The sequence below is a fragment of the Candoia aspera genome, chromosome 3 (genome assembly GCF_035149785.1).
Source record: "Candoia aspera isolate rCanAsp1 chromosome 3, rCanAsp1.hap2, whole genome shotgun sequence".
Lineage (NCBI taxonomy): Eukaryota > Metazoa > Chordata > Lepidosauria > Squamata > Boidae > Candoia > Candoia aspera.
In genome coordinates this window covers 3,600,056-3,618,961 of record NC_086155.1, presented here as the reverse complement: position 1 = coordinate 3,618,961, position 18,906 = coordinate 3,600,056, and the positions used below count along the sequence as shown (strand labels likewise).

Genomic DNA, 18,906 nt, shown 5'->3' with positions numbered 1-18,906 from the left:
TCGTTGTATGTATGTATGCATCCCCCTTCCTTGTGCAGCTCTAGGCGGCTTCAGATTTCAGAGTTAGAAGCATTCAATGAATTGGTTACTGTCCTAATTTTAAACCTTCCTGTCCAAATCCCTGTAGAAGAGGACGGTCTTCACCAGTTTTCGGAGTGAGGGGGCCGCAGTGCAAATACCTTTGGCTCCCAGCCCGATTTCTTACAGAGCGAGCACTGGGCACGCACAGCATCCTGCCCTGGCTAGTTTATGGAGGGTGGGCAGAGCTTACATGGAAGAAGATGGTCTGGGAGAGAACAAGGACCCAAGCTGGGCAGTTAAAACTTCATTACACAGGGAAGAGCATCTGTAGCAGTCGGTCTTTGGCGCCACCACAGATGTTAGTCAGGCACATGCTGGTTGGGAAATTCTGGGAGTTGAAGTCCACACATCTTAAAGTGGCCACGGTTGAGAAACACTGCTCTACGCTTACTGTACTGTGTGTGTTTTCCTCTTATTTCTATCCCAGTATCTTTTCTCTTTCTGGAGAAGTGTCTGAGGAGCATCATTTGTTCTTGATAAAAGTACACCTTGTTAACTCTCCCCAGCTTGCTGGCTGCTTCGCTTGGGAGACTCCCCAACATCTCTCAGCTTGCAATGTGGGATTGTGGGGTGGTAAAAGGGAGGGGAGAGGAAGACAATGTCTGTAACCCCACCAGAGGATGGGCAATGTAAGTCGGGGGCGCTCCATGTTTTCTCTAAGGATGCTGCCACCTAGTGGGAGACTAGAGGGCCTGTAAGGCAAAAAGGATTGGTGGCAGCCACAGAACCCCAAATTACAGCTTAAAGGGAAAAAAAGTCACCGGAGACTGTCTTGCCTTGTGAAATTTTAGTGTTCTGGCCCAAAATCTCAAGGATGGCAAAGCAGGAAGAGGTTTGGGGCATTTGTCAAAAATGGTTTTGATGTCATCTACCTGCAGCATCCTCACAGACCAGAGGTGGAAGACAATGACAGAAATAAAACAGAAGCTGCCAAGCGGCCTTTTGTGTGTTTAACAAGTTGGTCTTCTCACCAATTTGAAAAAAAAGGAATGTATCTAGTGGAAGTAGCTGAGCAGGACGGGACCCACCGCATCATAAATGTTTTAAGTGCCTACGCCTTTGTCATTAAACATACATTTTTACTCAACCTATTCACAACAACTAAAACCAGAACATGGGAGTCCTCCAAAAAGCCACAGTAGATCTCTGATGGATTACCAGCTTCATCATCACCACCACGCCCACATCAAAGCTTCCTCTCTCCCCACCCCAACCATTTAAGCAGGCTTCCAAGCAATTAAAAACTCTGCACTCTCCGATGGGTGAAAAACCGCACCTTGAAATCTGTGTTGTTCACGTGTTCAAACACCAAGGCGGGGGTCCGCGACTAGAAAGCAGAAAAAAGAAGGTCAGTCACCCGGGGTTCTTCAAATGCATTATTTATAGGCCACATGAAAGGCCGCTCAGAGACCAACTACCAGGAAAAAAAAATGGGGGGGGGGGTTTGCACTTCCTAGAGAAGCTCATTTAATTCCAAGGCCTGATCTGATTAAGCAGCTCAGAACAGGCTTGGTGGAAAAAAACAGAAGCGAAACAGGAGATAAAATGGCACCCTACCATTTTAGTACCCTGTGACCCAAAATGCCTGAAATGCTAGGCTATCTGCTGAATACGAAGTTCTGGAGGTTCTCCAGTTCGGTTATTATTTGAAATGACAAAAGCAGCAGGTGTTTGTAAACAACTCTGCCCATCCTCCCCACCCCCAGCTCGGAACGTGCAGCTCGCCTATCCAGGCCACGGGCGAGCGGTTTGCAACTCGCAAGCTATATTCCGTGCATCTGATAAACTAAATGGTTTACAAAATTGTGGTTAAACAAAAGCTGATGTGACAGTAAACAGGCTAGTCCTTCAGATACCACAAGACTGTTTTCATGGGAAAAGACTGTGATGGCCACACCCCCATAAACACAGCAGTCTGGCACTTCAGAAAGCATCCTTCCTGAGCGTGGCATCTCAGCCACCAATGCTGGGGAGTGCTATCCCCTTCCATGTTTTCTCCAAACGCTGTGGTCAGAAATGGCGAGCCACGCCGTCTGGATGCAGAGTTTCCAAGCCATCATTCACACATGGAAGTCCATCTATGATACAGGCATGTTGGACGTACCCTTAAAAATCCTGCCCTGTTCTGGATCTCAAAACAAATGCCTGTTCTGGTGTAATTTCCTCTACCCTCACAGCTCCCGCAAAACATAATCACTGATCAAGCCAAAACCCAATACAGGTAGTCCTCGCGCAATGACCATTCATTTAGTGACAGTTTGGACTTATGACGGTGCTGAAAAAAATGACCTGTGATTGGTCCTCACACTTATGACCATCGCAGTGTCCCTGTGCTCACATGATTGCCATTTCCAACCTTCCCGGATGGCTTCTGGCAAGCAAAATCAAAGGGGAGCAGTGTGATTCGCTTAACGACCATGTGGTTCGCTTAACACTCGCAGTGATTTGCTTAACCACCACCACCACAAAAAAGGTTGTAAAATTGGGTCAGATTTGCTTAATGACCGCTTCGCTTAGCAACTGAAATTCCAGTCCCAACTGTGGTCATTAAGCGAGGACTACTTGTACTACAATTCAGATCCCATCAATGACAAGCCAAATTAGGAAAGTGAGTGTCTCTACCACCTGTTTCCCTCCAGGATCTGGACTTCAGTGGGAGATTCCTTGGAGAAGGAATTCTCCATCTTGGTTCCACTGAGCAATCAAAATACCAACCGTGGCCACTTTGGATCATGTATTCATGGGGCTGTTTGACTTGGCCCATCCACACGCCACCCACCAGAATTACTCACCACAGGATCCTTCACTATATCTGCAAGGGTAATAATGTTGGGGCCACCTCGCAGGTTCTCCAGGATTTTGATTTCTCGCTTGATTTTCTTCTTTTTCACCGGCTGACAAAAGGGAAATACCAGTTAGCCGTGACGTGCAATGCTCCAGCAGAGGAAAAATACTACAGCTGCAACCAGTGCTTCTTACTGGCTCTGCTTACTGAGTATATTTGGGTTCAAAAAAAAAAAAAAAAAGGTTGGAGAGTTTTTAATTTTGCCACCAGAAATTGCTGACTGCCATTGTGGAAGTCTGTGGAACCAACTATTGTGTCTTTTGGGGGAAAAATGTGTATATAAACTCAGAAAAGAGATAAACAGGAGTCCGTAGCAGGAGAAACTAAGGGGAAAAGCAGCTGAAGCTGGGTGGAGTTGTTAAACAAAGGATACTAAAAGCATAATTGCCAACAATTCCACTGATGGGCAAAATGGAGCGCCACAGAAAAAGCCAGTGCTACCACACAAGCATGAAAATAAAAAGGAGAGGAAAAGAGAAATGCCTTGTGTGTGAGGGATATGCCTCCCACTGATGGAACAGGGGTCTCAGGCATGCTGCAAGGTAGTCTCTACAGCAGCATTTCTCACCCGTGGCGACTTTAAGATGTGCGGACTTCATCTCCCAGAATCCCCCATTCTCCCGTAATGTCTTTGACTTATAATTTCTTGCTTCTTTCTCTCTTCCTTGCCCAAAAGGAAACATCCCAATGGGCATCCTACTGTACGTACAAGACCAGATTGCCGAGAAAGAACGCAGACAGGTTAACCGAGAACTGTACAAATGGTATTAGGAAAGCTAAAGTTCAGAATGGGAAACAAAGTAAGGAAAAAGGACTTCTTACAGTATAAAAAATACCTCCTCCTCAACGGAGACAGGAAAGTGCTAGCAGATACAAAAAGTTGTATTCTGACTCAGTCTTCTTCGATAAGGACGTTTGCGGGTCCTACCTTTCAACTCTCAAGGACAGGGCAGGGCAGAAAATCAGAAGCCGTAAAGGCAGAATTTAGTGGGAATGTGGAATGTAAGGATCATGAACATGATAAAGCTCAACAGAGTGAAAGACGAGATGAATCAGCTCTACACGGACTTCTTAAGCATCAGCAGATTAAATGCACTGGAGTTGGACACTTTCCGTCAGAAGATTATACTGTTTGCTACGCAGAACATGGAAAACAGACTGGATCGTGTTGCTTTGATAGTCAGGAATGATACATATAGCAAGGACAGTACTTGAGTACAATACAACCCATCACCAAATAATATCAATTAGACTTCACAGACAATTGTACTACGACTCTTATCCAAATATGCACTTCAGCCACTGATACAGAAGAGGAAGGAGCTTGATACGGGTTGTTGTCAAGTTCAATTTGAAACAGACAGAACACACAAGCCAGAGATACTGCTTGTGGGTGGAGACTGGAATGCCAAAGCTGGAAATAGTAAGGGGAAAAATGCAGCTGGGCTGTATAGCTTAGGAAACAAAAAATGACTTATCGATGTCGGTCAGTCCAATTATTTTTTTCATCGCTAGCAGTTTTCGAACCACCAAAATAACACGGACATTGGCATCACCAGATGGGAGTACAAGGAAATCAAGCTGACTATATTATCAGCACAAGGAAGCGGAAAAGCTCACTGATAACACCAAAGATGGGGCCAGGGACTGAACTGCTCATGTGCGAGTTCCACGTCAAGCTAAAATGGAAAAAAGAAAGCTAACCAGTTTCCACCATAGAATCCTGACCATATTCCCACCATTTTTAAGGAGAACATCAGGAATTACTTCGAAATCCTGAACCTCACTGACAGGGAATCAATCATTGTGCAATGAAATCAAAAAGTTTGTTAAGGACGAACGTGAAAAGAGAATGCCAAAGACCAAGAAACAGAAGAAAGCCAACTGGATGTCAAAACAAGTGGCGGAAATGGCCAAGAAGAAAAAAAACGAAGCCAAAAAGATCAGGAAGGAATTGAACAAAGAATTTCAGAGACCTGTTACAATGACATCTGCAACAATAACAAAGGTGGAAACAGACCCAGAAAAACAGGAAAGACTTCCAAAGATCTCCCAACTCAGGAGGTTCCAACCTGAAATTGGTATGCTAAAGGACACCAGTGTACAGATAGCAACTGAATCCAAGATGATCAAGCAAAGGTGGAAGGATTATATTGAAAATCTGTTACGTTAAAGATGTCAATATCCAAGATACCTTAGAAAGTATTCCGCACTTACAGGAATTAGAAGGTGAAATCACATCAGCACTCTAGCCATTACCAAGTCAGAAGGCTATAGGAATTGATGGAATATCTACAGAAATTTGGCAAGCAACAGAAGAATCTGTAAAGGTTCTAAGCAACTCTGCCAACAAATCTGGAGAACACCACAGAGGCCAACAGGTTGGAAGAGGTTGATCTACATACCTATACCAAAGAAAGAAGATTTAACAGTGTGTGCAGACTCCTGTCCAATTAATTTCACATGCTAGCAAAATAATGCTTAGGATCATCTAACCCAGATTAGAGCCTACATGGAAAGCGAGATGCCAGATGTTCAAGTTAGTTTTAGAAAAGGCCAGAGAACAAGAGACATTATTGCTGATGCAAGCTGGATAATTGAGAAAGCAAAGAATACCAAAAAGTCAACATGTACTCCATTGGCACATGAATAAAAGGGATCTGTGTCAACCATGTTAAGCTGTGAAATATTGAAATAATGGATAGTTCCTGCCTTTTAGGATCAACTATCAACAGCAAAGGAACCAGCAGTCAAGAAAACACTACAGATTGGCAGTGACATGTCTTTGTAGGTATAAGATTAGAATCCTGAAGGCAATGGTTTTCCCTGTGACCAGGGTTTCTCAACCAGGGTTCCGTGGCACCCTAGGGTTCCGTGAGAGGTCACTAGGGGTTCCCTGGGAGATCACGATTTAAAAAATTATTTCAAATTTGGGCAACTGCACATTGAAGAGGTAAGTTTCACTCTTTGTTTCTACTTTAAGGACACTGTTAATGCATATATACAGGCCTACCAATGAAACAAATATAATAATGGTGTAACTTCTGGCCTATATTTGAACCTGAACGTGCAGGGGTTGCCCGAGGCCTTAAAAATATTTCAAGGGTTCCTCCAAAAACTTTCTCAAAAAGTTGAGAAAGGCTGCCTGTGACACCCTATGAAGGCAAAAGCTGGACTTTGAAGAAGCTGGACAGAAAGAGTATTGATGCTTTTGAACCTTGGTTTTGGAGAAGATTCCTGAGAATACTGTGGACAGCCAAGAAAGCAAACAAATGGCTTATAAAACAAATCGATCCAGAGGCACAAATGACCACACTCAAATTATCATACTTCGGACACATTATGCAAAGACTCAGCTCTTTGGAGAAATCTATAATGCTGGGAAAGGTGGACGGAAGGAAAGAGAAGAGAAAGACACCCCACCCACCCCACCAAGGTGGATGAAATCACATACAGCACAGATGGGTACATCATCAGAAGATCTCCAGAATCAGCTTGGGGACAGATCACCCTGGAGAAAATCTGTTTCTGAGGTTGGTAAGAGGTGACCCTGACCTGATGGTATATGATCATCAATCATGCATACAGACAGGACTATGCTGTGCTTCAGTTAATTCTGAGATTAAGAGCTGAGAAGTATCAGTAAAACAAGTCAGGAATTTTACTTTGCGGAGCTCCGGGTCTCCTTCACTCAAAAACAGTACCTCCCATGGCAATAGAGTTGTGAAATGAGCGGAAATTCAAAAACAGTTTGCGGTATCCTGGAAGTCTGCTGTTTGAGAGAAAAACAAGGAAAACCCCCACTGGTCATGGCACCCTCCGTGAGCTCTTTGGAGCTGGGCCCTTAGGAGTTAATTATCGCATAATTCCTCATTAATGAAGTGAAAGATGTACAAAATAAGAGTCCTTTTCTCAATTCAACAGCTCAAAGAATTTATTTTCTTCTGTACAAATATGGTTTATGAACTGTTCCCTAGACCCCTTTCCCAGTAGAACAGGCCACAGTAACCATTTAAAAAAAAAACCTGCACATGGATTCACATCATAAGGATATGAAGTTTCAGCTAACCAAGTAGCAAAAGTAAAAGCTTCTTGCCAGGCAGCTATTAAGCCTGGGAGGAAAAGTAGGCCAGGCCATCCGTTCCATCATCTCCTTGAGCATGGGCAAAAGAAAATGCCTTTTTTGAAAGGTACACCAGGATAGCTTTGCTGATATTTGTGCTGCCACATCCAGTTGTTTTAGCCGCTTGCCTACAGTCAGGTCTGTCCTGACTCTGGCACAACCCCTTTGCACATGTGTGCACATTCATATCCTCCTTAAAATAATTCCTTGAATTCCTTTTTCTGAGTCATAAATTCAATTAAATCTGCTTAAGCTCCACCTTAACTTTCTAAGGGGATGACATGCACATCTCTGCTCCACTGCTGTCAACCTTCGTAACGTTTAGCTTATATCATCAACGGTCCCATTCTCAGAACATAGTACACAATTAACAGTAAAACCCTTTTCCTTCTCATTAATCCAAGGATGCCACAGAGCCAGAACATCAACCTGCACATGTTCTCGTGTGTGACTCTAAATTATAAGGAGGAATAAAAATACGACTATGGCTGAAATGACTTGGATGAATTTTGAAAAACCTTTCCCTTTGCACCGCAGTCTCACCTTCAGAATTTTAACAACTACTTTTTCATTATTTGTGATGTTGATGGCTTCAAAGACTTCACTATATTTGCCCCGGCCCAGTTTCCGGACTAGCTGATAGTCGTCCTGATTCCTGTAAAGACAAAGCCAACAGGCGGCATTATGCAAGGGGAAAAGAACCAAATTCTTCGCCGCCCAAAAGCGCTCCCGTGCTAAAGGGAGCCATTCAAACGTCACAGGAGGAGAGCTGTGTTAGTCTGCGAGAGCAAAAAGTCAGGAGGAGGCAGCACCTTTTCTGCATCTTATTCGAAGGCAGAAACTTTCATGTGGCCGTTCAGACTATTTACAAAGGTGGACCCATTAGTACATGGTGAGAAAATGTCTGGCCCTTCTTCTGAAAGGACATGGATAATCGCTTTGATAAAAAAGAAAGCAAAGACCAACTTTTCTGGTTGTTTCTGGAGATAATCATGCAGGAGGAACTGAACACTTCACTTATTTTAAAGCCGTGCAGAACATACTGAAGTTCAAACTTTGCCTCCTTAAAATACCTTGATCGTTCCACACCACTGAAGTGTCTCCACACCCGAGCAGGTGGTTCTGACTTTAATGGGAATCATCCAACTTCAAAGCAGGCCATGCAATACAGAGGTTGGGACTGCCAGTTTTGAGCCTGGATCATTTTTAACAAGACCAAAACCAGCCCGCTTCAACACTGGAACACTTTCAAAGTCTTTGGAACACCCGTTCTGAGGTCAGAATGGGACTTTAAAGGTCAGCATCTTTCAAGTTTGGCCCACCTCTAATTCCTTGTTGTCCTTGCACTTCCCACGTTCTCTCCCCGCCGTCAAAATTTAGACAAAAGCTCCAGCTTTTACGCTTATGGTACAGCAGCATGAGCATTCGCAGCACAGCACTAACACCACAATAATCAGCCAACACAGAAAATGGGCACTGGCCAACCTAGACCAATATTGGCTGAGACAACAGGCAGAGCTTTTCCACGAGGCAGAGGTAAATGCACCGAGTCATTAAGCGTGTCGGGCAGCATACAAATTTAATATATAAATATTTTTTCAAAAGCACAGGACTAGGACCCAAGAGACCAGGGGTAAGGCCACCTTCAGGCATGGAAGCTGAGTAGCTGGCTTTGAGCCAGTCACCACCTCTCAGCCTAACCTACTTCACGCTGCTGTGGGGAGGTGATAAAAATGGAGGTGGGAGTGCTAAATAGGTTGCCTTGGTCGAAAGAGAAGATCCACATAACAAATAATGTGTAAATGAGGACCTCCTTTTAATAGAGAGGACAGGCAGTGAACTCAATCCCTTTTTTCATTCTTCAGCGGCCACCAAGTCACTCTCTGACAAATTTTAATTCTTGATTTACTGCTTTGAAGGACCCCAGATTCTCCACTGCACACTCGATCTTAGCCAGGAGGCCTGGAAATAGAGGGGTGAACGCTTTTAACCCTGTGGTGGGTCATTTCAACATTTGTGGGAAATGACATGGGGTAACCGTAGAACCTACCAATGTTATGAAAGCTTTGTAACCAAAAAGCAAATCCGGCCACACGCAGGCCAGGAAACTAACAGGAACACTTACCCCCATTCTACAACATGTGACTCATAATCCCAGTATTCCCGTGGTCTGTGTGTATTTACATCTGTGTAAACTCTGGCCCTGCTTGGCACAGGTCCCGACATGTCGGACAGATTGGCAGGTTGAGCTAGGCTACCGAGCTGGCCTTTGCACCTCTTCCAACTTCACGATCAATCGCAGGACTGCCTCAGGTTGGACTCTGAATTTTCTTACTGTGAATACAAAGTGCAAGGATGCTGAAGAAAAGAATCAAGAATCAAGGTAGGGAACAAAACAGGTTCTATATCCTGATTGGCTTTTAACACTTGGAAGTCTTAAATATCAAGGAACACGCCTAAAGCTTGTCTCTAAAGGGGAGGATTTCATTCTGTATCAGGAAGTGAACAACTGAAGCAGGAGGTCTGCTGCAGAACCTTCTTCATGCCATGCATCTCAGAGCAGACCAACGGTACACAGATAGATGTTTGCAGATTTTTTTTTCCCAATCTCCCAGCAATGGTGACCATCCAAGTTTGACACCCCCTGCCCTATGCAGGGACTGCAACAACACGTGTACTGCTCAGACAGCATCAAGGGACAGCTGGTAATGCTTTGAGGTTTGACCCCACAAGCTGAGCACTTCACTCATCCTTACCCACAGCCAGCATGTGACTCCTCAGTCCCATTCGGCAATACCCAGAGCTCTGCCAAAATGTGGTAGTGTAAGTTAATTTTGGCAGCACATCGTACTCTGTTTCTGGGACATTATAAACCCTACAGAAGCTTAACTGGGGATGTGCAAAATGTTCTGTTTTTCTTCCAAATCACACTGATCTGGGTGCTTTGAGGGTGGGATGAAAGAATCCTGGGAACAAATGACCCACTTCCTCTGCTGTACAAGGTTCATTCTCACTATGGCATGATCTATCCTGAGATCAAGATGGTTTGTACATGCCTGCTTAATATTCACATATCAGGTTTTTAAAAAAAAAAATCTAACGCCCCTCAATTGAGAAAACAAGCTGAACAACATGATCCTGCTCACTCTGTTGACATCCACTAGCCAGGACCCCCACAGCTTCCCCCCCCCCAATTCTACTACAGAGTCCCCCTTAGGAGTATACAGTAATGGCTGAGAGAACAAGAGCCAATATTGTTAAATGATCTTTAACATACTTGTTTTTTATCCACAAAAGCTGCTTTCCTGCTCAAGGAAACAGGAGCTTTCAAAATCCCACAGAAATCTCACAGAATTTAGACAACTGCAATGAAAATAGAACCAACTGCACTTATGAGTGATCCTGAGAAATGGAACTTTTTCTGGGCATCCAACAGCAAAAACGAGGTAGCAGATGCCTCGGAAAGCCCATGCCCCAGGATGGCTGATCCTGCCAAAACAATGAGATATGGAAGCTAGGACCAAAAACTCCAGACAGTCCCTCTTATTGTCAGGCAAGGAGCTTCCATCCATCCATGCACTATATGAGCAGAACATATATTAATGTGTTCCTTTCAATGAATAAATCACAATGGAAGCAAATGAATCTACAAAAAACCACAGCTTTCTGCCCCCCACCCCCAGGAAATGTGTATGACTCTGTTTTTTAACCACCATTCAAAAATTTCTGTATGTTGGTTTATATTTGGGAAATTTTATTGGTCTGTATTTTAAGGCTGCTTTATCTGCTGCTAAGATTGTTCGTGTTCTATTTTTGTTACTTTCCTTCTTCATGCAGGTTCTCCCTGGAAGGCAACCTGCTCTCTGCAGTGGTATCTCCCCTCCCTGATATCTGTTAGCTGTTCACCATCATGTCTTTTGGTACCTACTCAAAACCACCCAAATTCTCCTTGTGTGAAGACAATGGACACATGTACCTGGTGTCATTTCCCTTTTCCCTTCCTTGTTTTAAGAGTGTTTTAATTTACCGAAATGTTGTTATTGCATTTTGGTACGTATATACATCCATAGCATCAAGCTGTTTCTTTTCAGGGTAAGCAACGTTACATATAGTGCAGAAAGAAAATAAGGAATAATGATCCAAAGGAAGTGAAAGCGTGTGATTTAAAAAGAGAAGGAAAAATAGCTAAATCTACTTTTTATTTTATGCCACTGTCATCTGATGGGCCCATGGATGTGGACCACCTCTAGTCTGGGTCAACGGAGACTTTCACATAAAGCTTTTTTAGGAAGATAGAAAAGGTGCAGGTGGGGCTATCAACCTTAGTTGCAGACATGCCTGATGCAGGATTCCCTGCTAATGGCCACAGTGAATCATGCCCTCAGCTCTTGTACTTCACCTACCGCAGTGCACTTTAGATGGAGCTGCCCTTGAAGACAACCCAGAAGGTACAACTAGTCCAAAATGAAACTGCCTGACTGCTGATGGGAGACGGTAGGTACAGAGATTTAGCACCTACGCTGAATTTGCTGCTGCAAATTCTTCTCCTGAGTCCAATTCAATGTGCTAGTTTTAACCCTCAAAAACGTACATGGTTTGACACGCGTCTACTTGCAGCACCAGTTCATTTGAGCAGAATCTGCACCCCCACCCCCCACCTCACTGTAGACAGACTCTTCTGCGTCTTTATGGAATACCCAAAGGGAGAGAAGCTGGCATTTTACAAAGTTGTGAAAACTGTGGGTGTTTGGCACAGATGGCAGAACTGGGCTGCTTATATCATTTTTATTTCTATTGATAGTTCTACTGTTGTTGTTAACTGCCCTGAATGGTGAGAAGTTAGGGTGGTATAAAACTATCGCAATAAAAACAAGTGCAATCAAAGCCCAGTTTTACTACGAACATTCTCACACTTTTCTATGCAAGCTAGGATCTATAATCTAGAGACTCCCTTGCCAGCCGATAAACTGTTGCCTGCACCACATCATCTAGGAGGTACGGTCACTCGGGTCACCTGCATTTTAGTTCATTTTAATTTTGCCATTTCTATATGATTTCAAGATTACTATGTGGAAAGCAGCATCAATACATAACCTGGAGTTTTAGTATACCATTTACTGTTTATGTTGACAGCTGTCTTAAGTAAATATTCTCAAAGAAGAAAAAATAAGCTTGATTTAAAAACTGTTTTTTTCCTACTCCAACTTGCCTGCCAGCTGCAAATGATCAAAATAAAAAACAGATTTCCTATGAATGTTATAAAAGCACTTCAAAAGGAAGATAGAAAGATGAATCTATTTCTGCTTTAGGTTTGTAAGAGTCCTTATGCGCACACATAAAATGCAAAATGCACTTCCCTTTTTCTTATCCAGTGAGTGGTCCTGCACCCCTTGAGAATTTACCCATGCTTTATACAGGGCCATGCTGAATTACCACGGCCTCAGAATGGTTTCTAAATCATGCCACTCTCAGTTCCACCCCACCCCTCACCTGCACTTTGGACCTAGCAACTGAGTGGCCCAGATGCTCTTGGATTTCTTCATTTGCTCAATCAATGAAGCTCCAAAGGAAATTATCCATTAGTAGTAAAACATGTTTAAGGAAAAAGCTGCTAGAACCTACAAATCTGACTCTACTTCTTCAGCATCAGCAACACTCAAGACGCTTTTCAGTCATTTCTAAAGCACATTAAGTTCTACATATAAAGTAGGGATACACAGACTAGGTCAATACCCATTCACACCTTCTCCAGGGCCAGGGGGCAATTCTCTACAGCAGAGATCCTCTTCTTTCACTGGGGATTCTCCATGCAATTTAAACTCCGGAGTTACTAGGATTAATGACACATTAAAACAGCATCTTTAAATTCCTTCCTAAAATAATGACCTTTTCATCCTTGGCATCAAGGAAACAGCTAGCAGTGCTTGAGGGCTCTGCCATTTTCAAACCGTGGGTGGTTTCCTAAAACACTGTTGGTGGTCTTGTAAATTCAAAATGGGCATTGCACAGATTTTGCTGAAGAAATGGAAACAGGGAGTTTTGTTCCTCATCCCGGACCCCAGTCATCGGTTTCCAAGTCAGGTAAGAGGAACCCAGAGTATCAGGCTGGATCCATTAAGTTATGATGCCAAAATCAAGGACAGATCAGGCCTAACGTTTGCCACTGCAAAACAGATTAGGAGATGGGGAGGAGGCAAGAACCTGGTCAATCTCCTAGAGAAGGTAATTCCCTGAAAACCAATTCTTCATGGGAGGCTGACATTCGCATAAGCATTTGAACATTCCCCTATAAATTACACATACGATGTGAAACTTCCATTATTATATACCCCACATTCCCATTTCTGGGTCTGGAAATAGACTTGTAATATGGTACGGAAATTAAAAGCTAACTCTCTATTTGCTCAGAGGCCTTTTATGACAAAGGTAGTAGGAAACCAACATTGTCTGTGTTTTCAGCCATTGCTGTAGACAACAGTCCAGAATTGCAGAAACTATGGAGCATGTGTTTGATTTCTCTGGTTTCGTTTTGTAATCATGTGCTTTTTGTTCTTGTCCTTGCAAATCTCCGTGAAATAAGGAATATTCCACACCACTACAGTATAGTTTTAACATTTAAAAATTGTTCCAATGAAGGGCATAAAAGATTTTGAGCTCCCTCAACCCATCATGGATACCTAGATTGGTCCAAAAAGCTGATAGTAACTCCCAGCTTTCAGAAGGCATTAATCTGGGAACCACACCTTCAGGGGGTTTTTTGGGGGGTGGGGGGGAATGTGACCTTTCTCAGCAATGCTCAGAGTCTATGGGTGAAAGCAAATGAACAATTCCCTTTCCCTGCACTGCCCTATGCCTCTTCCAACACCTTCACTTTCTGTACCTTAAGCGGCTGCCTGTTTGCAGCAGACAGGGAGGAGTGCACACAGTCTGCAGTGGAGAAGTGACAAAGACTTGTAATCTGGTAGCGCATCCAGAGGCGCTCTTCGAGTATGATGGGCGGTGACGAAATTCCAAATATAAATAAATAAAGGCTCCCTGCGCACCACCAACCTTCTGTGGGAAAGAAGCAGCTGGGAGGGCCTGGTCTGCAGAACAAGAATCAGCCAACAGATGCTTCCATGGGACCCAAGTTGTTTCTTGACTTCAATAACTCCACCTCCGGGGCTTTAAAGGTGGAATCCACTGGCTCCATCAACTCTCTTTTCCCCTTTTTAAATGTTTTACTCTGAGCATATTCTAAGACAAATATGGACCTCCAGTTATTGCTTGGAGCAGTTTCTCAACCAGGGTTCTGTGGCACCCTCGGGTTCCGCGAGAGATTCCTCGGGGTTCCCTGGGAGATCACAATTCATTTAAAAAATTCAGACAGTCAGATGTTTAGAGTGGATTTGGCATTTCCCCCCACCTATCCAGTCCTTCCCAAGGATCCAAGATAGGCAGATACTGTTGTTGAATAATATTAAAGATATCATAGCAGGATGGAAGCTGTTGCAATAAAGCCACCTTTTGCAGTTGACCAGCGGTGGTTTTGTCATTGCCGATGGTGTTCCAGGGGTGCTCCAGCTGTTCTGGGATTGCACCCAAGGCGCCTGTTACTGTTGGGACTACCTTTGCTTTCTCTTGCCACAGGCGTTCTGCTTCTCTTTGCAGGTCTTCGTATTCTGTGATTTTCTCCTGTTCTTTCTCTTCTATCCTGCTGTCTCCAGGTACTGCAATTCTATTATTTAGAGCCAGTTTGGTCTAGTGGGTAAGGAGCTGGGCTAGAAACCAGGAGACTGAGAGTTCTAGTCCCACCTTAGGCACGAAAGCCGGCTGGACGACCTTGGGCCAGTCCCTCTCTCTCAGCCCAACCCAACTCACAGGGTTGTTGTTGTGGGGAAAATAGGAGGGAGAAGGAGTATTAGGTATGTTCACTGCCTTGAGTTATTTATACAAATGATAAAGGCGGGATAGAAAATAAAAAAATAAATTATTGTTGTTGCTGTTGTTGTTGTTATTACAGCTGGTTGGAGCTCCCTGGTCTAGACATCCCATGCACGGCTTCATAATGAAATACTCATGTGGGTTAAAACTGTCTCAGAGGCAGCTACTCTCGTGTGGATTATATCCTCCTGAGAGCAAAAGCAGCTTTAGCAAAGAGACTTTATTTATTGATTTATTTCCACGTCTCCTGCGCGGCTTCAATCTAACTAGCTCTAAGTGGCCTGCAAAACCGGCAGACTGGTACAATCACAAGGAAATTGAGAAATAAATAAAGCAAAGCAGTAACATCTTTGTTAATTTTTACACCCACGGTCCCACTTCCTTACCCAAAATAGCATTCTACCTTTTATTCATTCCTCACAGGCTCGTAATAACGGGCATCATATGGGGAGGGAGGCATCCCTCGTCCGTCGCAGGGAATCAAGAGCGGTTTGTTCTCTTGTCCGTCCCCTGAACAGGAGCAGGACTCCTTCATGTACCCTTTGCTTCTGAAATTCGGCACTGGAACTCATTCCCATGGATCTTTTATTTTGCCAAGATTTGGGAGGTTTGAGAAGAGAGGAAATCCATTAATCTTTTATGCTACTTTAATTATATCTCGGCTGGCTTGTCACTGTTATTGGGATGGCTCCTTTAGAAATGCCTTCATGGTTCTGATGCTTTTGTCTCATATGTATTTTATCACTCTAAAGTTTTGTGCCACCGTGGGGAGCTCCAGCGAGCAGAAAGATAAGAATGGCTTTAAAAGTGCTGCTACCGAGCCTCTGAAACTCAGCATGGTGCCAGAGATAGGAGGCCACTGTGAGATGAAATCTTGGCAAATTGTAGTCTCATTTTGCCCACCTTTGCCAGTTTGACATCTTCTGTGTTGGATTACAGTGCCCATACAGAAAATACCAGCTACCATGGCTGGGAATTATGGGGCGGGGGGCAAAGTCTGATACATCCAAAGAACGAGAGACCCGGGGAAAGCTGATTTGGGGGAAAGCAACATTAGTCGGTGGCTTGATCAAAAACAAGAGGCATGAAGCAGCTATCCTTTTATGGATGTTGGTTCATCATCTTGACTTCCCTTATCCCACCACATCCTCTACCATTTTACACGGGGGGAGTCAAGCAGGTATACCAACTGAATACGACAATGAAATGTTGTTCTCTGAAAATTAAGCGCATGACTGGACTCTGAGGGGGAAAAAAAAGCAAGGTTTTGTCTGCTAAATACTGTGAAAGCCTTTGGCAGCCCAACCTTGACGCTGAACTATCCTTACTTCCCAGAAAAGCCTTTCCTTTTACGTGTGGGCTGGAGGGCAGAGTGATGAGGTGGCTCCACAGCTGGCTTGAAAACTGTATTCCAAGTGTGCTCGGTCACGCTGGAAGGAGATATTGAACGGGATGTCCAAAGGCTCAGTCTTAAATTGCTAGCTCTTCAACATGTTTACTAATGACTTGGGCAAAGAGATGGAAGAAATGCTTATCAGATGGGTGGAGGACAGAAAACTGGGCTGCAAGGCTATTATTCCAGGTCGAAATGAAAATCACAATGATCTGATTGTGTTCCAAAAAGGGGCTGAACAAAACAAAATGAACACTAATATTTACTTGCGGCATGTGTATGCCAGCTTCCTCTGTAGCTTCACTGAGCATTTCCCAGCCAGACACAATAGTTCTTTTGTCCCAGTTAGGAGACGGGGGAATAGCTGACTTAATGACAGCCTGCATAACAAGGATCAGAAAACTTAGTGACCACAGGCTGCGTAAGTCAGCCATGCCACATGGCAGCAAAGAAGACTACAGCAATTCCATTTTTGGCTGCATCACGAATGGTATAATTCCTAAACTACAGGAAAGTTACATCATGCTCTCTGTTGATCAAAGCCCAGCTCACCCAGCGCATCGAGTGCTAGGTGCCATACTTGAGGATACTTAGGGGACTGAAGAGTAGAGAGATGATGGGAGCGTTTAACCTTGAGAAAAGACGGGGGGAAGGGACACAGAACAGTATTTTGCAAGCGCCTGAACGGACGGCACACCAAGGAAAGCTGCAGCCCATCCAGTTAGCATGGCAGGCACAGGACCCAGAACTGGGGCCTAAGATACAGAAAGGCAGAGTTTGACATTAGAAAAAACTTGGGTCTGCAGCACGACCAATGGCCCAGAGAGTCAGGCTCTCCTTTGTCAAAAGGGCTCAGGCAGAGAGAAATGCTTTAATCTGTCTAGGATTCTTTGGATCCTAATCTATGTCACGTTACCCTGGCAAGCCAATAATCGGAGCAGCGAAGACTATAAAAAGGCTAAAGATACTTGGAATTCCTAAACACTCACACCAAACATTCACTCCCTTTTTCAACCAAACTGGACTGCCCACTTCTTCACCTTCACTTCGACCAGCTGACATCAAACCGGCCATTCCGTCTGAGGTACAACGGGCCTGTCAGAACCACGCATGACATGATGTTGCGTGACTTCCACCTTGCCCATCTCAGCCTGAAAACTGCCCATGCGGTTCCTTACCTTGAAGCCTAACCCTACCATTCTGAAGAACATTTTCTGAAGCTAAGGAACATCTTGTTCCGTGTGCAGCTACAGTTCTGGCAAGCAGTAGCCCTGATTTAGAGCCCATGAAGCGTTCTAGCTTAGAAATTGAAGCCCCCCAAATGAAGCAGTGTCTCAAAGAGGCACACCACCCTTGTTAAGCCTTAGACCACCACCTCTTTTTCAATACTGGCAGAAATAATATGAGCTGGGCTTTCACATCACACGAAGCCATAAGGTCCATCCTATTAGCATATTGTATTAACACTGCAAGGTATCTTATTGTGATGCAGCATGCGAATTCAACTAAATCAATTTTAACATTAATTTAAAATAAATTAACATAATTTAAAAGAGGCTGCTCACATTTTACTCATGTATTTTCTCCTTTCCCAATATGTTATTTAACCAAAATAACTTTAACCAAGATATAAAATACTTGATTATATGAGAACCAAGTATGAAAATGGATTATAAACCATAGGATTCGTGCATATTTTTTTGGGCAGAAACATTTTCCACCACCATCCCCCCAGCAGTAGCCTTGCAGCTCTCTCGTTTCCCATAATGGAAAACTAGGCATTTGCAACCTGGCTGCTGGGAATGGCATGAAAAGCTAAAGCCCCCTCTGGTCACAGTCTCAACCATCATAAACCTACAAAGGCCCTGGCGATGGCAAGAACAGAATTTGCTTTGACAGACAGGCTGAATAATGGATGATGGAACATGCAGCTCCTGGAAATAAAAAGCATCTGCTACCGCTGGACACTCTCTGTTTCAAGCCAGAGAACAGGAAATGGGAAGTACAACGAAAGAGCAGCAGTTAATCTATAATTGCTTCAAAAATTAAAAAAATCACAGCCATCCAACCAAATGAGAGAGATTGTTGGGTGCCTGGCATGGGATCCAGAAAGAGGGAGCATTTTTACTTATCACCCTGGCCTCTCCCCCCAACCCCAACACCCACTCCAAGAAACTGGCAGTCAGTCAGTCAGTCAGTCAGTCAGTCAGTCAGTCAATCTTCTTGCTGCTCAGTGAGGATGACAGAGTGGAATCCATTCTATGACCAGAACAATGCTGGTATTTATTTGCTGGCCTGCTGGTTTTACCTTTTTTCTACTGACAACTTTTATCAGCCTTCCCAGGTAGACCAGACAGGAAACATGACCAGAGAAGCCAATTCTACTTTATTGTAAGGTTACATTGACAGAATCTTGCAAGTCTGAAAGTGCAAATCTCCCACCGCCGTCTCCTTTACAGCCTGAGAAACTGGGGAGGGTCCCTTCTGAGCCTCTTGCCCTGCCCACTGTGCAGCTCCAGGCTATGCTGCCCTTATCTGACC

General features: G+C 43.9%; 1 protein-coding gene across 2 annotated transcripts in view; it reads right to left on the bottom strand.

Annotated features, from left to right (window-relative positions):
* The window catches only part of CSNK2A1 (casein kinase 2 alpha 1), a 37,328-nt gene that overhangs the window by 9,149 nt on the left and 9,273 nt on the right, over positions 1-18,906 (bottom strand). For both annotated transcript variants that reach the window (XM_063296867.1, XM_063296868.1), the window contains exons 2-5: positions 9,175-9,383; positions 7,593-7,704; positions 2,874-2,975; positions 1,358-1,408 (exon numbers count right to left, since the gene is read on the bottom strand). In XM_063296867.1, the coding sequence (XP_063152937.1) occupies positions 1,358-1,408; positions 2,874-2,975; positions 7,593-7,704; positions 9,175-9,275 (366 nt within the window). In that variant the 5' untranslated portion in view covers positions 9,276-9,383. The remainder of the gene's footprint in view (positions 1-1,357; positions 1,409-2,873; positions 2,976-7,592; positions 7,705-9,174; positions 9,384-18,906) is intronic.